Genomic DNA, 24,480 nt, shown 5'->3' on the forward strand with positions numbered 1-24,480 from the left:
TGGAATTAAAATGGTGATAATTGGAATTTTTGCACCCAATGAAAAGAAAGGAGAATTCTATAATTATTTAGAACAGAAGATGGCTGAGTTATCGAATGTTAACTTGATTATACTGGGAGATTTTAATGGAGTTGTTTCTACATCCTTGGATAGAAAATCTGATATACCTGAAAGGAACCTACAAGGCAAGCTTCCTAAAGCTTTTTTAGATTTGGTTGATCATATGGATCTTTATGACTTGTGGAGAATCAAAAATTCTAATGCAAAGGAATATACTTACTTCTCTGAAAGATATAAATCTCACTCAAGGATAGATATGGTCTGGACATCTAAATCTATTATGCCATGTATAAAAAGAATGGACATTCTGCCCAGAACCTTCTCATATCATAATCATTGTTTTACATGGAAAAAGAAAGGAACGGTTTCCTTTCGTTGGAGACTGAATGAATACTTGCTGAAAAAACCAGAGGTTGTGGAGAAAGCTAAAAGGAAGTTAAAGGACTATTTTGAATTGAATTTAAACCAAGGAATGGATAACAAAATAGTTTGGGATGCAGGAAAAGCGGTTATAAGAGGTTTCTTTATACAACAAAATGCATATTTTAAAAAACAAAGAGGATTGAAAAAAGAGGCATTATTGATGGAGATTTACAAAAAAGAAAGAGAACTACTATGGGCCAAGGATAAGAAGAAGATTACTCAAGCCATTAAAATGCTTCAGCAACAACTTTCTATGTTAATATTAAATGAAGTTGAACGGAACTTAAAATATGCAAAGCAAAAGTCATTTGAATTTGCAAACAAACCAGGCAAGTTGTTGGCTTGGAAAATTAGAACTGAGAAAAAGAATAAGTATATATCCAAGATACTAACAAAAAATGGGCTTTCTTATGATGAAAGGGAAATAAAAAGAGAATTCTTTAGATACTATTCCAAATTATACAAAGGAAATAAAGTAGAAGATACAAAAATCAACCAATTTCTTAAGACACAAAATATTCCAAAACTTTCTAAGGAACACATAGAAACCATGAATGCAGCGATATCAATAATGGAAATAACGGAAGCAATAAATTAAAGTAAGGCTAATAAGGCGCCAGGACCTGATGGCCTATCAGCTTCATATTACAAATCATTTAAGGATCAAATACTACAGCCTTTGCAATGGATGATGAATGATATTTTGCAAAGAGGGATTATGCCAGAGTCTTGGAAGTATGCCAATATTGCAGTAATTCCAAAACCAGATCAAGATTTAATGCAAGTCAAGAATTATAGGCCAATCTCACTCTTAAACAATGACTATAAACTTTTTGCCTCCATTTTGGCAAGGAGAATGAAGGCTATTGAGCAGGCAATTGAGCTAGTACAGTCCACTTCTACACGAAGAGATATGAATTGCAACGTTGGATTTGAAAGATGCATATTTCCATATTGACATACAAAAGAACCACAGGAAGTTCCTACGCTTCACGGTGGGCAATGAAATATATCAATGCAATATACTACCCTTCGGCCTAGCAAGATGTAACTTAAAAAATTTAACAGATGCTAAAGAAAGAGGTGGTCTTACCCTGCCAGACTTAAGGTTGTATTTTGATGGTCTCTGTTTGACGTGGTTAAAAGAATGGATAACATTAAGAAATCCTAGAATACTTGATTTGGAAGGATTTGATAGAAGGTTCGGATGGCATTCATATTTGTGGTATGACAAAAGTAAAATACATAAAGATTTTCTGAATCACTATGTAAGAAGGAGTCTAATGAGAGTGTGGGTAAAATATAAAAAATGGTTGGAACCTAAAACTCCGTTATGGTTATCCCCGACTGAAGCTTTAGTACATAAAGAGATAAATATGCAACCGCAATGGGGTACCTATAGGGATGTGTTGTGTTTTCAAGAAAAGGGCTGTAAGTTAAAAAATTTAATTGAAGTACAAAATCTGATTAGTAATTGGTTTCAGTACCATCAGTTAAATGAAGTTTTTAAGAAGGATTTCAAACTTGGATTTGAGGATCAAATGTCAAGATTTGAGAAGGAGCTTTGTGAAAATGATGAAAAATTAGTGTCTAAGATGTATAGGCTGTTGCTTTTGGAAGAGACAAGAGATGAAGTGGTTAAAACGACTATGATAAAATGGGCTCAAGATGTGGGTCTTAATATAGATATGGCAGCTTGGGAAAAATTATGGAAAACTGATTTAAAGTTCACTGCATGTTACACTTTAAAAGAAAATTATTATAAGATGATGTACAGGTGGTATTTGACGCCTAAAAAATTGGCGATAATGTATAAAAATGTTTCAAACAAATGTTGGAAATGTGGACACTGTGAAGGAACTTTTTTTCATATGTGGTGGTCTTGTAGGAAGGCAAAGGCCTTTTGGGACATGATGTGCATGAGTTTAAAAAAAAAATTTTAATGACATTTCCTAAGAGCCCAGAATCCTTTCTGTTGGGAATAACGCAAGGAGAGTTTTCTACATGCAATTTAACATTCTTCATGTATGCAACCACGGTGGCCAGAATAGTATATGCACAGAAATGGAAGGACAATGAACTGCCCACAAAAGAAGATTGGCTGATAAAATTTTTGGAATATGCGGAGATGGCAAAACTTACAGTACTGATAAGAGATCAAAATTTGGAAGGTTTTAAAGAAGATTGGAAAGCATTCTTACTGTACGTAAAGAACTATTTTCCTAATATTGATTTTTCAACAAGGTTTAAAATTTAGTAATATTAGCAGGTTGAGTAGACTAAAATCGAGTTTGGTAAGATATAGGTTATATGTTTTGAATTATTATAGCAAGGGTTAATTGTATACAGGTATGTAGACAATACTGAGCTAAATGGATCCGTGGTTTGACTCCGTATAAGACAGCGTCCTATGTTCCAAATTTTGGATGATACAAAAAGAAGCTCATTTTTTAAAGAACATGCCTAATCTTGGTGAGCAGTGCAATGCAGAAATACTATACTTGAAGTGCTATTGATTTTGGGACAGTGGAATATAAATATTATTTTCAAAGTGTGTTGGATCTTGGGACAGTGCAATATAAAGTCTATAATTCACAGTATTCTCTTCCCCCACACCTGCTACAGGGATTGATTGAAAGCAAGGCTAGCTTTTTAAAATTCCCTTTGTTAAACATCTTTTCACTTCCTAGAATGAAGCAATATTTGCAGTATATTTTGTTTTTTTGTTTTTAATAAATGTGAAGAATGATATTCCAAAACTTCTAAAGCAATGACACCACTTGACAGGGTTTGTGTAACTGCTTCCTAGTGACTGCATTCATGAATGTGAAACCATTCATGTGGAATGGTTAGGCATCCTAGCTGACAGCTAAACTAAATTACTCCTGAGTAGTCCTATTGAAATGAAATATTGTTTTAGAGTCACTCCTGAGTAGTACTATTGAGGAACTTAGCCTGTATGTCAGCCACTGTGAATTACATTTGGAAATCCCTGAAAGTATAATGTCTAAGACATTTGGAAATGTTTTTGATGCCTCTGAATGCTTAAATGTGCATCTAGTATTGAAGGTGTTTGTTGGTAACAAGGGCTGGCCCTCTCAATATATGCATAGTAATGCTCCTGTTTGCCATTCTGTTCTGTCTACAAGCAGGCTAGTAAAAATGTCTGCAGGCTAATAATGTTTGTGAGCTCTACTACAAGGCTGAGATAAGCAATCCATACCCAATACAACAACCCTGACTAATCATGGTGAGTACCTCTGAAAACTGAGTCAGGATTTGGAAATAAACTTTTGTACAGGGCGGTCTCCTACACCTACTAATCGGTTCTGAGTAAATCATGATGGAGAAATTCCATCCACTATGAAACTGTCCACCCAAAAGTAAAATGAGAGGCTGGAGGCTTTCAGAGAGAGGCTAGATGGCCATCTTGTCAGGGATGCTGTAATTATGGGTTCCTGCACTGAGCAGGGGGTTGGCCTAGATTACCTTCAAGGTCCCAGCCCGCTCTCAAATATTTTTATTATTTTAATAGTATAGTAGTATAAAGTATGGTATGAATGAATGAATTAGTCTTTATTTCAATCGAACCAGATGCACTCTAACTCCTGGACCTTGGGGCCCGGCCCATGGCCTCCAAGGCTCGGAGGCCTCCAAAGGTCAGGGGAGCTCTTGCCACTGCCATGAGCCCTCCTCCCAAATATTCCAGCTGCCCATGTGTGTGGCTGGGGGGGGTGAGGCGAGCAGGCCTCCCCCCTACCCATGGCGGCAGTGGCGGGAATAGTGGGAACAACCGCTAAGCCTGACTGTCCGGCTCAGTGGCCTCAGAACTACAAGGCGCTCCAGTGCACCTGCGCAGTTAGAATACAGTGTTGCAAGCTCATGATATCATGGGCTTGTGGCACTGTATTCTAACTGCGCAGGTGCAACAGAATGCCTTGCAGTTCTCAGAGGCTGCTGAGCCAGATGGTCAGGCTCAGTAGCCATTCCCACTCCACCTGCCGTGACGCTGCCACATGTGGGGGGGAGGCCTGCTTGCTTCACCCCCAATCCACCCCACCCCACTCCCTGGCTGTGCACATCGGTGGCTGTAATGGTGGGGAGGAGGGCTTGCAGTGATGGCGGGGAGGAGGGCTCATGGCAGGGGCGGTCCGGGTGCTCAGTTTGCCTAAGTCTGGGTGGTCCAGGTGCCCAGACCTGTGGCCAAGGTGTGACATTGCCCCCCAAACATTTCTCTCCCCACCCCCTTGCTCTAGCTACATGACTCCCAATCACAGCCAGTGAACTGTTTCTCTTTTTTTCAGACAGGAGGACGACGGCTGCTGAGAAAGGAAAGGGTTAAACCAGCCCAGGGAAAGGGATGAGGAAGGAAGCATGATGGCCACAAGGAGAGTTGGAAAGGAAAGTCAAACAAACACATAGCCCTTATCTGTTTCTTCGGTGAATGTGATTTCTTCCTTCAGAAGCCAATGCGGCTCTACACACAGTCCATGTGTAGAGCCTTACTGGCTTAGCCCACTCTCCCCGCAGATGATCCCCAGGCTAGGCTTGGGCGGCTGCATTGGCCACCCACATGGAGTGGGACATGGAGCCGGTAGGGGCAGCAGGGATCAGGGGCCTCCCTTAGTCCAGTTTCCTTCGTGTGTGTGAATAGCCTCAACGTATGTTTTTCTCCTCCCCACATTCATGAAGAGTGTGTGTGTGTGTGAGAGAGAGAGAGAACGAGAACCCATCCCCAACTGAAAGCCTCCTTTAGTGTGTCTCTTCCCTAACCCCAAACCCTTGTTAGTGCTTGTGTGAGAGATTTTTGACTTTCTAAAAATGATTTAAAATGAGTGAGTTCTTCCCAACAAGTCCTGACCCATGTGATCTTCCCCTCAAAACTTGCAATGAGTTGTTTTCCTCTCTGTCGAAAGAAAAGCAAAAAATAAGAGAGCAAGTAGGGTGGAGTTTATTGGCTTTTAAAACTTTTTAAAAGAGATTTTTAAACTTTAAAAAAAAAAATCAAAGCAGCATAACAAGGTGCCAAATGTAAGCCAAAACTATTCCAATACAAACTTGTAATAAACCCTCCCACCCCAATAGTATACCTCCTTGTGAGGAAATTAGTCACTACAAAAAATATTAAAAGCTTTAAAAATAATGAGGGAAGAAAAATGCTCTAACAACATAGATCTTTTTCTGTTTTTCCCTGCCTTTTGGTTTAGTAAGTGCTGGTTGTTGGGCGTGAAGACTGCTTGTAGCGTGTGTGTGTGTGTGTGTGTGTGTGTGTGTGTGTGTGTGTGTGTGTGTGTGAGAGAGAGAGAGAGAGAGAGAGAGAGAGAGAGAGAGAGAGAGAGCACAAATGGTCAAACAGGGATAGGAATATTGCTAGGGGTTGTATGCATGCATATATCAGGACACAGTAGTAGGCATCTGCTAAAAATGTTTCTGAGCTAGGGGAATATGTGTGCACAAGTATGTGTGTGAAAGTGTATGCATCTATGAGGAGGGTGTAATAGTATATGCATAGAAGGGAAAGAAAGGGCAGGCTAAAAATCTTGTTTTCATCATGTCCTTACAGTTTTTCTGCAAAGAATATAGGGAGGGGGAAGAAGATGGGGAGCTAGGGGGCCCATCTTCACTTTTTGTGACTCATCTTTGGCAATTAAAAAAAAAACACCACCTGAAAACCCATCTTTTCGCCCAAGTTTTCTCAGCTTCCTAAATTTTAGGTTTTAATTCTTCTCTCCCCCAGCTTCTCTCTCTTTTCCTACCTGGGTTTTTCGTGGTATCTTCCCTCCCCTGGCTGGCTCTCTCTCACTCTCACTCCCTCACTCTCCCTCAGTCCTCCCATGCTCTCAGGCAGGTTCCCTCCCTCTCTTTCCCCAGCTCCTCTCTAGCTCACTGAGATTCTCTCACTTCTCCCTTCTTCGCTTCCCCCACTTCTCTCCCTGCTCTTCAAGCCAGTTTTCCTGCTAAGCACACCACCCACCATCACTTTCCTCCCCGCTGTCTCCAGTAGCAACACTCATTGACCAAATACAGCAGAGGTAAAGCATTAAAGCCCAGACATGTACATCTTGCATGTCTGCATAACGTGGGAATTCCCTTGGTAATACCAGAGTCAAGCCCCTAATTTTGTACAGTCACCCCTCCCCATCCGTGAGGGTTCAATTCTGGGAAAACCTTGTGGTTGGCAAATTTGTGGTTGGCGAGCAATTGAAAAGCATTGGAAACCGGGGATTAGGGGAATCGACCAGAAAATACAGGGAAAAATCACCCAAAAAATCACCAAAAATCACTCAGAATCCCTTTAAATCACCAACAGTCAGCAAGAGGAGTGAGGGGGGACCTCCAGAAATCACCCCAAACCCCCAGAAATAACCCCAAACCCCCCAATCATAACCCCCTCCCAAAATTACCAAAATATCTCGCCAAACCATGGATACTCAGGTCGTGGTTGATGAGATCCGTCACAATTTCCCAGTTGCGGATACTCAAAACCGTGACTGGGAAAACCGCAGTTGGCGAGGGTGACTGTACTCAAGAAAACAACTTATTTTAATTGAAGTTTATGCCTGTAGTTGTGGCTTTCTTGGTAAACTGCCTACTTAAAAAACACGCTTACAAGGTCCTGCAAGGAGATAAGAGGTTCCCCTTGCAGGACCTTGTAACACATAAGAGTGCAACACACAAGAGCAGGGTAGTCAACTGAATAGTCAGTCAGGAGCCAAGGATAGCAGCAAGCCAGAGATCAGAAGCATGCAAGGCATGTAGCCAGATGGTCAATCAAGAATCAGGAGGCAGAACTGTAGTCAAATGTCAGGAACACACCAGAGATCAAGCAGAGAAGACAATCAGGAAGCAGGGGTTAAACTGATAGCTTAAGGTCAGGAACATACTTAGGGTTTCCACATTTCCAGGACTGGTCTGGACAGTCCAGGAATCAGACATCCTGTCCAGGATATAGGAAAAGTGTCACCCTGGATACAACATTTAAGCTGGAAGATTGCTTTAACAATATCCATTTTTCTGGTGCTTCTCTCCAGGCATTGTAACTACATGGTGTTGTTTAAAACCCCCATATTTTAATTCTTCCTCTGGCATCAGTGCTGACCACTGGCTATGTTGGCTTGCATTATATGGCTCAATAAAACCCTTCCCCGCTTTCTGGGTCATTTCTAGAGTTAGGAATGGTTGGTACTGTTCTCTGGGTTTAGCTGTGAAGGAGATGAACAAAGAGAACCCCCTTTTCTCAGGTGGCATTGTTGGGGTACCACTTCTCTCTAGAGTAATCATGACTAATACTGCACCTGCAATTTTGTGGCAGGTCCTCTTACACAACAGTAATATCTCCAGTGTGGAGTAACTGGAAGAAACGCAAGAAGCAACAGGCTTTAAAACACAACTATCTATTCTTATTACAATATGAAAGATGAGGCTCTGCAGAAGCACCACTCCACTTTAGAAAACTGGTCTCAATGAAGACTAGGCCAAAATACATATATATATAATACATATCCTTTCTAATCCAAAAACATTTAGAAGTTGTGGCTTTTCTTTTCTTTTCTTTTCTTTGCTAACGACATTTGGCTGACATCCTGCCTACAGAAGAACCATATTTAAGCTGATCTTTCTTAGAAAAAGCAGGGTATAAATAAATTCATACAGGAATCCCCTGTGAGAAAAGGCTGGAATCTAGTAAATAATGTTAACACGGTATAGGAATTGCTGGTACAATGCCTTCCTCTGAGAAACCAAGGACTTTGAAAAGTCCCATCACACACATGGTTTCTATGTGTGCACTTTACTTTATTTACTATAGGTGAACAGATTGCCTCACTGAGCCTCTGGTTGTGGGCAAGCAATTCTATTTACTTGAGTTTCTTCTTTGCCTTTTGTTTGTATCTATTTCTGTAGTATTTTATATTTGACACTGTTTGAAACAAGGGTAATTCATCTGATTGAGTCAGCTTGTTTGTATGTAGTAAAAATAAAATAAAATAAATAAATTAATTAAAAGTGTATGTTACAAATATTTGCATCCAGGCTGTGCCATTTCTCTCTCTCTCTCTCTCTCTCTCTCTCATATAGTAATATATACTTTAATGTACATTCACACACCAATTTAACATTTTAGTGTTTGACACTAAAATATATGTTACTCAAGAAATATGGAAGAAAATAATTTTTAAAAAATACAGGGGGGGACTGCATATTTTATTAGCTCTACTTTATAGGGTGATAGTACATTGTATAGAACATATTTGTGGTTAAAGGTGAAACCACACCAATGGAATAGCATAGAATAAAATGCAGTGGAACTCTAAAATTAATTAGCAGCAAAATATTAGAACTTAGAGAATAGAAAGATTTAGAAGGTCATACAGATTTGCTTAATATATTTGGCTTGGCACTGTTCCAAACAATATTTTTGGGTAAGGAATGTAAGAGAGAATAATGAAACTACATATGCCTATAGATGAAGTAATCTGTTGGTATTAGTTTATCCAAACTTAGTAACATCATAGAAGTAAGTGGGTAGAGGAAAAAGGATGACTTTGCTTAACAAGATCTTAATTACAAAAAGAACAATTAATTTTTCTTCAACTCACTGAAAGAAACGGTGTTGCTGAGCATATTGCTCAGTATTTGGTTGACTGTACCCCCAAACAACATTTTGAAAAAAGTGCATTAAGGAAACAAAACATGGGCAGCCTGATTTCATCTATCGGGTTGTTGTGCCATACCTGACAGGATCCTATGTGCACTAAATTGCTCTTCCCTACTTTTCAAGCTAACTGCCGCATACATATCTTTTACTATGAGATGGTCAATATAAGCTTGCACCAGATGTTATGGTAAAACATCCAACTAACTCTTATATTTAGCAGGGAAAGAGCAACTGGTCCTATCCATTCCCAGCACAGTATCCCTCCAGTTGTTGATGTCTACCTTATGTTTCTTTTTAGATTGTGAACCTTTTAGGACAGGGAATCATCTTATTTGTTATTTATTTTTCTATGTAAACCACTTTGCAAAGTTTTACAAATACGACAAATATTTATATAACGCTTTTCAACAAAAGTTCCCAACGCAATTTACAAAGATAGGTAGATAGAGAGATGATAGCTAGCTAGCTAGCTAGATAGATAGATAGACAGACAGACAGACAGAAAATGGCTCCCTTTCCCCAAAGGGTTCACAACCTAAAGAAGAAACATAAGATAGACATAAGCAACAGCCACTGGGGAGATGCTATGCTGGGGATAGACAGGCCCAGTTGCTCCCTTCCTGCTAAATAAAGAGAATCGCCACTTTAAAAGGTTCCTCTTGCTCAGTTAGCAGGGATTAAAACTGGTATATTAGTAGTAGTAGTAGTAGTAGTAGTAGTAAATACTGTGAAAAGTGCCAGGGCAAATCTTTCCTCATCCTTGTCTCTGTTTGACAGTGCTATTCTAAGCATGTTTACTCAGAAGTAAGTTCTATTATGCTTAATGGAGTTTACTCACAGCTATGTAAATTCAGATTTCAGCTATAATAGCGTTAACTACCTTCCTATGCCAAAACTGCACCACTCACAAAATAACAGAAAATACTATTGTGGAAAGGGAAACATAGCAGTACCAAAGTACAAATAGAATAAAAATTATCAGTTTCAATTAACCAGAGAATAGCAGTTCCAAAATACATTGTAGCCAGTTTTCTTCACATACCAAATTATTAACTAGTGTGCTAACTTACCATTTAGGCCTGCTTGTGGATTTTACCATTGGGGCCATTCCATCCCGGTAGAGGCTTTTTGTTTTACTAAAGTTGACAATGTTGAAAATGACCCGCTGAAAGACAAAGGGAAGGGAGAATGAAATCCATTATATTGTGAAGTATATTTAACATGGGTTTTTTACATTTAAGCTGTATCACAGAATTAATCATCATTTATAAAACAAGCATTTAAAAAGTTCCTAACAACCTCATCTTAATCATGCACACAAAAACCTGATAAGGAAATTCTTTAGTACTGCTATTTCATGGGTGTGAAATTCAGACCAAGAGTAGCCTTGTTCGGAATGCCAAAAGAGGTTGAAAAAAAGGAGTATAGAATGGGATTGTCCAGGCTGTCCCTCTTCCTAGCCTCTGCACATTCAGCAAGAGATATAAACACCCCTGCTAACTTGGCAAAGAGGCACCTTTTACCGTGGTGATTCTCTTTATTTAGCAGGGGGAGAGTAACTGGCCCTATCCACCCCCAGCACAGTACATCCAGTGACTGTTGCTGGTGTCTATCTAATGTTTCTTTTTAGATTGTGAGCCCTTTGGGGACAGGGATCCATCTTATTTATCTTATTTATTTGTTATTTCTCTGTGTAAACTGCCCTGAGCCATTTTTGGAAGGGCGGTATAGAAATAGAATAAATCATCATCATCATCATCATCATCATCATCATCCATAATTTCATAATAATCCCATAATTTCCCCAAGATTTTTGACCTCTTTCACCCAGCCTGCTTTTTTATTATAATCTATTGGATTGTCCCATAATTTTCCCCAGAATTGCACTGTTTCTTCTTTATTTGGTGTTTCTAGGTTTCTTGCAGTTTCTCCTTCTATGCTTTGGTAGAAACGTCTCTGATTCGACTGGAATTGGAGATTCTGCCTGTATTGTGTAATTCTGGCTTCGTATCTGCTAATCTTCTTTGACACTGCTGTAATTTGCTGCTTTATTATTTCCAGGACTTCTCTAATTTGTAGAAATACCAAATAAAGAAGAAACAGTGCAATTCTGGGGGAAATTATGGGACAATCCAATAGATTATAATATAAAGGCAGGCTGCATGAAAGAGGTTGAAAAATGTAACCAACAAATGCAAGATCTAATAATAACACCAGAATTAATAAGTGAAAGAGCAAAGAAAATTAAAAATTTGACTGCACCAGGCGACGATGAACTGCATGGCTTTTGGCTTAAACACCTAACAAGCCTTTATAAACAACTATCAAAACAGTTCAATCACATCTTGCAAGGAGGTGATATTGAACAATGGCTAACAACTGGGAAAACTCATCTCATAATGAAAGACCCAGCAAAAGGTACAGTTACAAGAAATTATAGACCGATAACTTGCCTGCCAACCATGTTCAAATTATTAACTGGAATAATAGCAGATGAAGTGGTGCAACACTTATTAACTAACAAACAGCTTCCAGTTGAACAGAAAGGAAATTGCCCAAACACCAGAGGCACAAAAGTCCAGCTGCTGATTGACAAAATGATTTTAGAAAATTGCAAGAGAAGAAAAACCAATCTAAGTGTTGCATGGATTGACTACAAGAAAGCCTTCCACTCATTGCCTCACACATGGATACTAAAATGTTTAGAAACAACTGGTGTCAGCAAAAACATTCAGATATTTATTTTAAAAAGTAATGAGCATGTGGAGTACACAGTTAACAATCAATGGCGAGACACTTGGACAGGTTAGCATTAGAAGAGATATTTTCCAAGGGGACTCACTATCCCCTCTGTTGTTTGTAATCGCCATGACCCCACTTTCACAAATACTAAACAAAACAGGCCTCAGATACCAAACATCTAACACATCAAGTAAAATCAACCATCTGCTGTACATGGACGATCTGAAGTTGTATGGAAAGTCCAAGTCAGAAATTGAATCACTGCTAAACACCGTCCGTATATTTAGTAGCGATATAGCAATGGAGTTTGGACTAGACAAGTGTGCTGCATTAATAATGAACAGAGGGAAAATAACAAAAACAGAAGGGTTAGAACTGCTCAACGGAAGCAACATCAAGAACCTGGAAGAGAAAGACCATTACAAATACTTGGGCATTCTCCAGGCTGATAACATTGCACACACTGAAGTTAAAAGAAAAATTGGAAGTGAATACATCAGGATAGTTAGAAAGATCCTAAAGTCCAAACTCAATGGCGGGAACACCATACAAGCCATAAACACCTGGGCTATACCTGTTATCAGATACACTGCAGGAATAATAGACTAGACCCAGGCAGAGCTAGAGACGCTAGGTCATAAGACCAGGAAAAGTATGACCATCATTCATGCTCTGCACCCCCGCAGTGATGTAGATAGGCTATACCTCCCTCGCAGCTCAGGTGGAAGAGGAATGATGCAAGTCCATCAAACAGTAGAGGAGGAGAAAAGAGGCCTTGAAGAATATATCAAGGACAGTGAAGAAGATGCACTTCAAATGGTCAATAATGCAAAACTATTCAACACCAATTAAACAAAGCAGGCCTACAGGAAAGAACAAGTCAAGAACTGAGCAGAAAAATGGAAAAATAAGCCCCTGCATGGTCAATATTTGCACAATATAAGTGGAAAATCGGACATCACCAAGACCTGGCAATGGCTTAAGAATGGTTACTTGAAGAAAGAAACAGAGGGTTTAATACTGGCTGCACAAGAACAGGCACTAAGAACAAATGCAATAAGAACCAAAGTTGAAAAATCCACAACAAACAGCAAGTGCCGCCTTTGTAAAGAAGCAGATGAAACCGTGGACAACCTAATCAGCTGTTGTAAAAAGATCGCACAGACTGACTACAAACAAAGGCGTGACAAGGTAGCAGGGATGATACACTGGAACATCTGCAAAAAATACAAGCTACCTGTAACCAAAAATTGGTGGGACCATAAAATTGAAAAAGTTGAAGAAAATGAAGATGTAAAAATATAATGGGACTTCCAGCTACAAACAGACAAACATCTGCCACACAATACACCAGATATCACTGTAGTCGAGAAGAAAGAAAAACAAGTGAAAATAATTGACATAGCAATACCAGGGGATAGCAGAATAGAAGAAAAAGAAATAGAAAAAAATTACAAAATACAAAGATCTACAAATTGAAATGGAAAGGCTGTGGCAGAAAAAGACCCAAATAATCCCACTGGTAATTGGCGCCCTGGGTGCAGTTCCAAAAGACCTTGAAGAGCACCTCAACACCATAGGGGCCACAGAAATCACCATCAGCCAACTACCAAAAGCAACTTTACTGGAAACAGCCTATATACTGCGACAATATCTACAGGTGAAACTCGGAAAATTAGAATATCGTGCAAAAGTCCATTAATTTCAATAATGCAAATTAAAAGGTGAAACTGATATATGAGACAGACTCATTACATGCAAAGCGAGATAAGTCAAGCCTTAATTTGTTATAATTGTGATGATCATGGTGTACAGCTCATGAAAACCCCAAATCCACAATCTCAGAAAATTAGAATATTACATGGAACCAAGAAAACAAGGATTGAAGAATAGAACAATATCGGACCTCTGAAAAGTATACAGTGTACTGTGCTTGATTGGCCAGCAAACTCGCCTGACCTGACCCCATAGAGAATCTATGGGGCATTGCCAAGAGAAGGATGAGAGACATGAGACCAAACAATGCAGAATTGCTGAAGGCCGCTAATGAAGCATCCTGGTCTTCCATAATACCTCATCAGTGCCACAGGCTGATAGCATCCATGCCATGCCGCATTGAGGGAGTAATTGCTGCAAAAGGGGCCCAAACCAAGTACTGAATACATATGCATGCTTATACTTTTCAGAGGTCCGATATTGTTCTATTCTTCAATCCTTGTCTTCTTGGTTCCATGTAATATTCTAATTTTCTGAGATTGTGGATTTGGGGTTTTCATGAGCTGTACGCCATGATCATCACAATTATAACAAATTAAGGCTTGACTTATCTCGCTTTGCATGTAATGAGTCTGTCTCATATATCAGTTTCACCTTTTAATTTGCATTACTGAAATTAATGGACTTTTGCACGATATTCTAATTTTCCGAGTTTCACCTGTATAACAACAACAACAACACTGACAATAAAATTCAGCCATCCTCGGTCCTTGGGAAGGACTTGATGTCTGGATAAAACATGCCAGTCAATAACACCTGTCTGACTGTGTAAACAAGAAAAAATAATAATCTGGTGGGCCACTGTGTGCAACAGGATGGTGGACAAGATATGCCTTGGGCTTGGTTTAACAGGGCTTTTCCTATGTCCATGTTTGTTTATTTAATACATTTCTATCTGCTTTTCTCACACACTGCTGACCAGGGCATTTTACAATAAAAACACAACAAACAACACAGCTCTGATCATGCTTTCTGCTACATGTGCAGTGGTTGGGGTGGGGGGCAGGATCAATGGCCATGATTCTGCTTCCTCCTCTACCTAATTCACTCTACACACTTCTGAAGGTCTGAATAGCCCAGTGTTTGTTTAATGTCATCCATGAGACATTATACCATTACAAAGCAACTGCATAACAAGATTGGAGGATTCATTACAGAGTTGATGCTAAGAAGCAATAATCAGATTTTACACTGATTTTCTGACACCTCTAAAACCATTGCTTCTTCAGATTGTCACATGGATTGCAGTCAAGCCAGTCCCGAGGCAATCTAGCTTGTAATATCTAATCCCATCACTTTGAGGTTCAAGTCTAACACATCATTCCAACCACACCAGTGAATACTTTTAACTCAAAAAATGGTTCAGAGCTATCTTGTAAAAGATAAAGAGCTATGACTACATGTATTGTGAAGTCTCACCTATTTTATATATTTTTTAATTTCATGTAACCTCAGCTGGATCTTTTGCTGAGATTCATTACTGAGAAATGGCAAGATTCATTACTGAGGAATGTGGCGATTTCAGAATATGCTTTTTAAATACAGTATTCTGCCAAATAAGATGCATACTTCCCAATGTTTATATTTACTTCCACAATTATGTACAAATATTACCGATTAAATTAGATTTAATTGCAGACTTGCCATGTAACATTTTTATCAAGATGTGTATCACCAGAGCCATGTATGTACTAATTTAATTATTCATTGACTAATTTTACTTATTATATTTTCAATTTGCTATATTCAAGCTGTATTTTAATAGCTAAGCTGACCATCTCATATGAAGGCAATAGCATATAAACTCCAGATAGCCATAAAGAGGTTTTGAAAAAAGAGTCTCTACAAACAAAACAACTTTTGAGGATTTGGAGATATGTGATGCTAAATATCCCTTCTGTGAGCATGAGAGACGTTTTTGTTAGCAGAAGTAGTGGTGTGCAAACAGGTTCAGTTCCACCGTTTTGGTTTGACCGTTTGGAGTCAAACTGAACCATCCCCTGTTTGGTCCAAGGCCCATTGCGCAGGCATGGAGAGGCCCATTGTGCAGGCATGGCGACCTCCAGAATGGCCACTATGCCAGAGAGGGAAGGCCCAAATGGGCTGAATAGCTGGTTAGGGTGGCAAAGAGGCTGGCAAGGGGAGGGATAACCCCCCCTGGACACCCCCCAGCCACCTAGAGGAAGTCCTCTGGAGGGAGTAAGTGATAATTAAAAGAAAAAAACAAATTGACAACCACCCTCGGACCGGACCAAACTAGAAGGGGGGGTTGAGGGGGTGCCAGACCAACTGGCCTGGTCTGGTTCAGGTCCAGTTCGGACTGGAACCAAACCAAGCCAACCAGTTCCGTGCACACCCCTAAGGAGAATGTCAGTATCATCAGATCCAACCCTGTGTGTTTCTGTTATTTGCAATTATATTCCACAAAATCTCAATATGACTTGTTGTGATATTTATATTCAATAGTAGAAGTGAGTTAATTATTTTAGATAGAATACATTTATTCTATTTCAACTGTAAATTAGAAGCATTTGGGAAGATGGAGGAAGGGCTGTTTGCTATTTAATTTGGTTTATATTTTTAAAAGCAAATTAAGTTGCAGCAAATTGTTTAGTTCATCCTAAATTGTTTAGTTCAGTGTACAAGTGAAACAAACAGGATCTCCACACCAATGCCTTTATGCTCTGGATGCAAATATACTGAGATGAGAATGAGGAAAGTTGCTAATTCTACTAAGTGTGAAGTGACTAGCAAAAGACAGCTGGTGGAGACTGAGAATGGTCTCATCAATCAAGTGGTTTTGGGGTTTTTAAAAATGAACTGGGTAAATGTAAGCAGCTAGGTAAAGCAAGGTGTTTAGCTTTTGAAAACAGCACAGTGCAGGGAATTTCAGCCATGGGCTCCCACAGCTAGCAAGAAGCTGCAGTCCTTCCAGTGAGCTATACACCTAAAATCCTTTCATAGTAGTGATTAACTTTATCAAACTCTGCCAGAGGATTAATGGAGCATTGAGACCCGAGGCACTAAAATATGAAGGATATGGAATATTCGCAGTAGAAGTTAAAATCTGCTATGTAACCCATCCAGTGAACTGTGTAAGAATGTAATAACTTCAGTACACACACCTTAACCAGAAAAATATGCAGCTTGTTCACTAAAGTATACAAATATGTCTTGAAGTGAAAGTGTAATAAAAGTTTGTGATACAGTAAGCAAACATTTGCTGAACAAGTAAATAGGAAGCTGGAAGGAAAGTGAGTGTGTGTTTAAATGTATTTTGAGACTGGTACTAGCTCCACTGAAGTGTTTTTAATGGTATTAGTTAATCTTTAATTTTTTTAATTTTTTTGCTTTTAAATTTTTTATTGATTTTTACAATATTTTAATATAATTTCTTAGCCCATTTATGGTATTCTAGGTATAATATATTTAACACAAAATCAGTATTTATTTCAACTTGCATTCTTTCACATTGGTAATATATACTCTAAGGTATACCAACTAAATCTGTGTCTTTTTCATTGTAATGTAGTGCTTATCAACTATCAATAACACAAAGAAGTTTATTGGGATCTGTCTCGTCCTGAATAATTTGCAAAGCTTTTAAGTATGTTTAATGTGCTGGATCCCAAAAGTTGATTCAATGATATACAATGTATATAGCAATCTTTACAGTGTTTTGCACCTCACAACAATCTTGTGAGGCCAATGGCCAAAATATATTTCCCTTAAATGCATGGTTAGGAGGGGAGGGGATTAGCTTTCCCCCGTACTGTTTTCCTGATTAAAAAATGACTATTTTGTTTCAGGGGCAAATAGAAGCCAGAGAAGAAAAATGTGCAGGGGGAAACAGATAATTTTCACCATTGCACATCATGAGCCATAATCTGGATTCCCCCCAACCCCCACTTCAGCTGCTCTTTTAGGCTACTTTCCAGTAGACTTATGAGATCTCCTGGCATTCTGTATGCCTGTGTGCCCACATCAACTTCACAACACCTGGACCAATATGAACCAAATTGAACACAGTTGTAGGGACACCTCAACGGCAAAGTTGGTGATTGTTATCCACTCCAGTTCAAGATGGTGGATGCATGAACGTTTGAGGTGCAAGTGAGCTAACTTGTGAACAGCCTAACCAATTTGAACCAAATGTGCTACAGCTGTAGGGGTGTGTGGGGAAGCCTCAATGGCAAAGTTTGAGATGATGTAATCTACCCCAATCCAAGATGGCAGATGTGAACATTTGAGGCGCAAGTGGGCTAACTTGTGGACCGTCTAACCGATTTGAATGAAATTAGGTACAGTTGTGGTGAGTGACACATAGGGATACCTGAATGATGTAGTTAGTAATGTTGTCATTCACCCCAATCCAAGATGGCAGACGAGTGAACATTTGAGGCACGAGGTCTAACTTGTAGACCACCTAACTGATTTGAACCAAATTTAGTCCAGTTATAGGGACACCACAATGACTTAGTTTGTGATGATGTAACCCACCCTAGTTCAAGATGGTGGATCTGTAAAGATATGAGTTGCAAATGGACTAACTTGTGGACTAACTGATTTGAACCAAATTTGAACAAGCTGCTTTTGGTTGGGCCACCTCCAGCCTCAAAGGCAGGATGCCTCTGAGTACCAGTTGCAGGGGAGTAACAGCAGGAGAGAGGGTATGCCCTCAACTCCTGCCTGTGGCTTCCAGAGGCATCTGGTGGGCCACTGTGCGAAACAGGATGCTGGACTACATGGGCCTTGGGCCTGATCCAGCAGGGCTGTTCTTATGTTCTTAAATTTGGTACAGTTGTAGTGAATGACACATAGAGACACCTCAATGGCATAGTTTGTGGTGATGTCATCCATCCTGCTTGGAATATATTCCTAGTATTTCAGAAAGACAGTTAAAATGAGTGAAAGTGAGCAAGAAACTCCCAGTACACCTTAATACTAAGGATTTCATACTGATTCAAAGACAAACTCACCATTAATAGCCATATTATTAAGACATCACATTTAACTCACTTATCACAAGAAGCAAAGTAAGAGCAAATGAATACAATCCTAGATCATAAGCTTCAGCTCAGTATTCACAAGCCCTGATTCTCTGTACATAGTGCCAAACTGAATATGTGTACAGTAACATATTATATTAAATTTAAAAAAATACCTGTAGCCCCTTCGGGAGCTTTCTAAAGGCTGTGGGGTGGGTCTGCAAAGGTCCCCCCTCCCCTCGCTGGTCTCTAGGGCTTTTCAGAGACCATTTGAGCATGTGCAGTGGTATATACATATATATATATGGCCACTGAAAACAAAATGGCTGCCATGCATGCTCAAATGGCCTCTGTGAGGCCTGGCATGGCCTAGGGCCTCACAGAGGCCATTTGAGCATGCACAGTGGCCATTTTGTTTTCGGTGGCCATTTAATTATTTTTTTTAAATGGTGTCCCCCTTCAAGTGGTGCCTGGGGCACGTGCCCTGCCTGCCCTACCCTAGATACACCCCTGATCATATGAAGCTTTCCATCAAAGTGATTAATAGGTCATTTTTACTGCCTCTTGTGTCTGTGTATGCATACCATGAGTCTCCATTGTTTGCCTGCAAATGTCCCTGGGCAGTTGCTGGTACACAGGAATGTTTGTAAATTTATCTGTGAAATACTGAAGGGTATGCAGAAACAGCAACTCTCTTCTCCTGTTGCTTCAGCCAGAATTTATATAAAATTATCCTTTTCTTGTCTACATCTGTTTTGGAAGATTAGAATAACAATAACTATGACAAAACTTCAGGAGTGCCTGAGCTAGTTTATCTTGGATTTTACCTGCATGCAGTATCACAACAAACTAGCATATGGTTTAATGGGCTTGCTTAAGTTGACTGCAACAATTACCACAATCAACAGCATGTCTCAAGGGTATCCTATAATACTAAAACTATTTTGGCAGTGAGCCAAATGTGCTCCGTCTCTATATATACTTGCATATTTCAAAAATGAAACATAAATACACCTATTTGTACATCAATTGATGCTAAGACAGAGCTGCAGGTGCACACTAAACCCCAACAGTGTTAGCTCAGCAGGCTGCATTTGCTCTTCTGTTAATGTCAGGCAACTCTATATCACTGCTTCTTTCCCCACAACACCAGTTCTTTATTGCCAATGATGCTTAAGGAGAGTGGCTAAGTGGGATAAACTACAGCCAGACTTTCTGCGCAAAAAACCCAACAACCCTGCTTCACTCTTCATTGGATGAATGGATGATCAGATGATTGAAATTTCCTTCAAGAACAAGAGATGGATCATCTTACTATAGTGCTAAAAGTTTTTCAAGTCAAAAATTACCTGAGTTACTGAGGTGTTGTTGTTTTAAATTGGCACCAAGCAAAAATCAGGGTTGGGGTGGGTGAGGAACTGGTAATTGTTACCGTTTTGGTAACTGTAGAAGAATGTAAGTTACCAAAAAAAAGCTGACAGGATTGGTGTACCAATTTATTATAATACAAGCTATAATAGATAAAGAACACCAATCCTATCAACTGTTTATTACTATAATTTTATTTTTTTGCAACTTGAATTTGTTAAGAGCTTCAGATAGTGTTCTATCTATGACTCAGGCACTTGCATTGCATACATGGCATAATTTCTTTTGGTTTCCTTCATGGTGCAATATGCTAAGATATGTATTAGTAATTAATAGTTGAAGTAGATAATACTTAGCATTTATATAGCACTTTGAGTGTTCAAATTGATACATAGATTAATAAGTCATCAGTAACCAATGCCTTCTTTTGCTACTGGTGACTGTGCAAATAAATCATTTCTATGCCTATATAAATTTCCCAACAAAGACTTGTAAAGGTTTTTGTCTTGCACAGAGGTTTTCAGTTCATAACAGTTTTTAAAACCCAATGGACTTTCTTTTCCCCTTCACAGAACATGTGGCTCTTTTTGAGTTTAAATATTTATGGCATTTAGTCCTCCCCTACTACTTAACAAATATTTAAAACCTGTCTGCTGTCAGGGCAGCAAAATGCATTCTCACCTGTGGAGGAAACTGTACAGAGCCCTAGCTGATTTGTTAATCAGGAGCACCTGTGCTGTGTTATGGGGAAGTTGTCAAAGCACAGCATAGCTACAGAACTCATTTATAATGGCAATGAAAAGGATAGCATACAGATCTGCATGATTTCTCCCCTCACTTGACTTTTGACTAGACACTTTAAAAGGAGCTAAAGTTTAATACAAAAACAAAAATAAGATGAAGAATATAGCTGTACTTAACCCATTATATAAGTTGCACATACACACTGAAGCAACTGTGTTTAATTTAAGAAATACATATTCAGATAGCTGATTTGTGTGCTTTCTTATGTAAATACTTTTGACAAGCAGCAGTGGAAATAGCTATTGGTCAACATCCTGAATAACACTGCTCACATGCAGCCAAAAGAAGCAGCCATGCAACAGAAGCATTCCACTTTTGAAGTGCGGGGGCTTGAATGTGGGAGGGAGATTTTTGCCAATCTCCCTTTCCTCCAGAGCTCTGTGCAACAGGCAAATATGCTGTGTGGTTCTCAGGAACATATCTGCACATTCCACAGAGTGCTTCAGGGGGAAGGGGAGATCCAGAAAAGTGGCTTTGCTATGTATGAGCACCCACATTTCAGCATTTGCTGTATGCATACTTCTTTCGGCTGCATGCACATGACGTTAGGATGTTAGTCATTATGCACTGACAAAATATTTAGTATAAAAGATTATGGTAGAAAGGGGTGGGGACTCTCCCTAAACATGTAATTCCTTATAATATAATTTGCACTATGGTGAGAACCTTTAAAACACAGCATTTTCAGTACAGTCATGCATTAAACACTGTTTCCAGATAATTCGAGAAGTTATCCATGTTTAGGCATCCATGTTCTTTTCAATCAATATTACAACTGCAGGTGGGTGGTAACAGCTGGCTGCTTTAGAACTTTACTTGCAAAATCTGCTGATATCTTATATCCTCAAGAGGAAGCAGCTGAGACTGATTCAAGTTTCCATCTTAATGGCAATTATTATTATACAGTGAGAATACACATGCTGAAGTTTGATAAGAAATAGCTCCTCATTCAAGAGTTACTAATGCAGCCACTAAAAGTCTATGCTCAGTAGGGTCCCCCATGATCCATTTAGACAGGGCTTCTGTTCCATTAACTCTTTATGTAGAAGAGAGTTTCATCGGGTTTTTCCCACTGTAGTACCATTGTGTTTAGATAAGCACTTGAAATGCTCCTTAGCATACGTAACTATTAAAGCACAAAAAGCCTTATCCTATATTTAATTTGGCACTCCTAATAATACACTACATCCAAATTTGCAGTTTATAAAGGTTAAAAAGAGTTACTATAAAAGAGCTCATAGCAAACCTCTTCACCAAAGAGGGTTCTTAGTGAATGTGAGTTTTAGTCTTACTAAACTGTAACTATAGCATCTGCATTTGTTAATCAAAACTCCATCATATGCAAGGATTTTGCTGAAGACTAGATTTTTAAAAAAATTACATCAATTCAATGCAAAATTTCAAAGCATTTTGCATTCTACATAAATGTTTTCTTAATATGATTAACTACTGAGTTACAAAACAATAGTCCATCAATGCTTGAAGCAGAGGGGCAAAAACCTATTATTTATCTTACCATCTATATTGTTTAAACACTAATCTCCCTGACCAAACCTCAGGTCCTTACAGTCTGCCTGTCTTGGAGGACTGGTCTAACCAGATTATCCACTGACCCCAATTAGTAGACCAGCTCTCCCTGGAAAAAAAGCATCATTTTGAGGCCCGTTTCTCCAGAAAAATGGGCCTCAAAATGGAGCTCAAATCACCCAAATCGATTTGGGTTGAACTGGGGATGATTCTCTTCTACCCCAAATTTACCTCTACCTCTATTTTGAGGGTGATTCAATTCAAAGTCGAATCACCAAATTGTCCTCAATTCAACCTGAATCAATTCAAGATTGAATCAAATTTCACATTAGGGATGTGTAAATTGATTTGAATACAAATCTATTTGTACACAAATCTAGCTGATTCGAGTGATTCGGAGACAAAACGAATCACCCCTGTGGTCCATTGGCTAGATTCGGGTACAAATCGAATTGTAGCTGATTTGATTCAAATTGATTCAGGTTTTGGACCTGTCCTATTAATTTCCCCCGATTCCCAGCTTTCATTTTTTAAGAAAGCTAAGCTCTAGCCCTTATAGAAGTGGAGTTATGGAGCAAAATGTGTGGTCACTATTTTTCAAGTATTCGGATTCTTTGGTGCACAGTATAATAACCTTCACTCAATGAATCCTTATGAGGATTCATTACACACCTTCATTTCTTGAATTCATTTTGACTGTCTTTTCGACAGCACCAACTGTCAACTGCCATGTGCCAACTACACCCCACTCCCACTTGCAAGGCAGTGGGGTACTACTCAGTTTAGGTTAAGTGCCTAATGGGTAGAGGCTACCACCCAAATTGCAGAGGGATTGGGCAAAGGGCTGATTTCTCGTGAATTCTTGAAGGCAGATTTTGGGGCAGATTTGGGGCATAAAGTGTCTTTGGGGCAGATTTGGGGCATAACGTAGGATCTGGGGTGGAAGAGTGGGGTGAAGTGGTAGTGCCTAATGGGTGGAGGCTACCACCCAAATTGCAGAGGGATTGGGCAAAGGGCTGATTTTTGGTGAAGTTTACATATCTTTAAGGTTTTTCCCCATAAGGTATGATGGAGGTGTATCGCTTCATGTCGGGGGGAAGGGGTGGCCTAGAGTGGTGTGGAGTTGGTGGTAGTGCCCGAGGGGGGCAAGGAAGCTACCAGAATTTTTTCAAAGGATTTGGGCAGAGGGCTGATTTTTGGTAATTTGTTGAAGTTTACGCATCTTTAAGGTTTTTCTCCATAGTGAATCATGTGGGTTTCAGCAGCCCCATAACTGCACTTGGGGGCTGCTGGGATGGCCCAGAGTGAGTGGTGGTCTAGTGAACAGAGGGTGCCAGCCACCCCCATGGGTTGGGCAAAGGGCTGATTTTTGGTGAATTGTTGAAGTTTACACATCTTTAAGGTTTTCCCCCCCCATAAGGTATAAAGGAGGTTTCAGCAGCCCCATAAGTGCACTTGGGGGCTGCTGGGGTGGCCCAGAGTGAGTGGTGGTGTAGTGCACATAGGGTGCCAGCCACCCCCATGGGTTTCTAACCCATGGGGTTCAGGGTTCTGTTTTTTCTGAGGTGTTCTGAAGGTAGATTCTCTGGTAGCAAATGAGATTTCCAATACAAACCATGAATCCACTCTCATTTGCTACCATAGAATCTACACTCAACCCATGGGAGTGGCTGGCACCCTATGTGCACTACACCACCACTCGCTCTGGGCCACCCCAGCACCCCCCCAAGTGCACTTATGGGGCTGCTGAAACCTCCTTTATACCTTATAGGGGGGAAAACCTTCAAGATGTGTAAACTTCCCAATTCACCAAAAATCAGCCCTTTGCCCAATCCCTCTGCAATTTGGGTGGTAGCCTCTACCCATTAGGCACTTAACTTAAACTGAGTAGTACCTCACTGCCTTGTGGGTGGGAGTGGGGTGTAGTTGGCACATGGCAGCTGACAGTTGGCGCTGTCAAAAAGACAATCAAAATGAATAGAAGAAATGAAGGTGTGTAATAAAACCACACATTTTGCTCCATAACTCCACTTCTATAAGGGCTAGAGCTTAGCTATTTTTTAAGAAAATAAAAGCTGGGAATCTGGGGAAATTAATAGGACAAATCCGAAACCCGGATTGATTCAAATCAAATCA

General features: G+C 39.6%; 1 protein-coding gene across 2 annotated transcripts in view; it reads right to left on the minus strand.

Annotated features, from left to right (window-relative positions):
- AGBL4 (AGBL carboxypeptidase 4) overlaps positions 1-24,480 on the minus strand; it is a 1,553,201-nt gene that overhangs the window by 1,160,871 nt on the left and 367,850 nt on the right. For both annotated transcript variants that reach the window (XM_053245332.1, XM_053245331.1), the window contains exon 4: positions 10,210-10,304. In XM_053245332.1, coding sequence (XP_053101307.1) covers positions 10,210-10,304 — 95 coding nt within the window. The remainder of the gene's footprint in view (positions 1-10,209; positions 10,305-24,480) is intronic.

Source organism: Hemicordylus capensis, chromosome 4 (genome assembly GCF_027244095.1).
Source record: "Hemicordylus capensis ecotype Gifberg chromosome 4, rHemCap1.1.pri, whole genome shotgun sequence".
Taxonomy (NCBI): Eukaryota; Metazoa; Chordata; class Lepidosauria; order Squamata; family Cordylidae; genus Hemicordylus; species Hemicordylus capensis.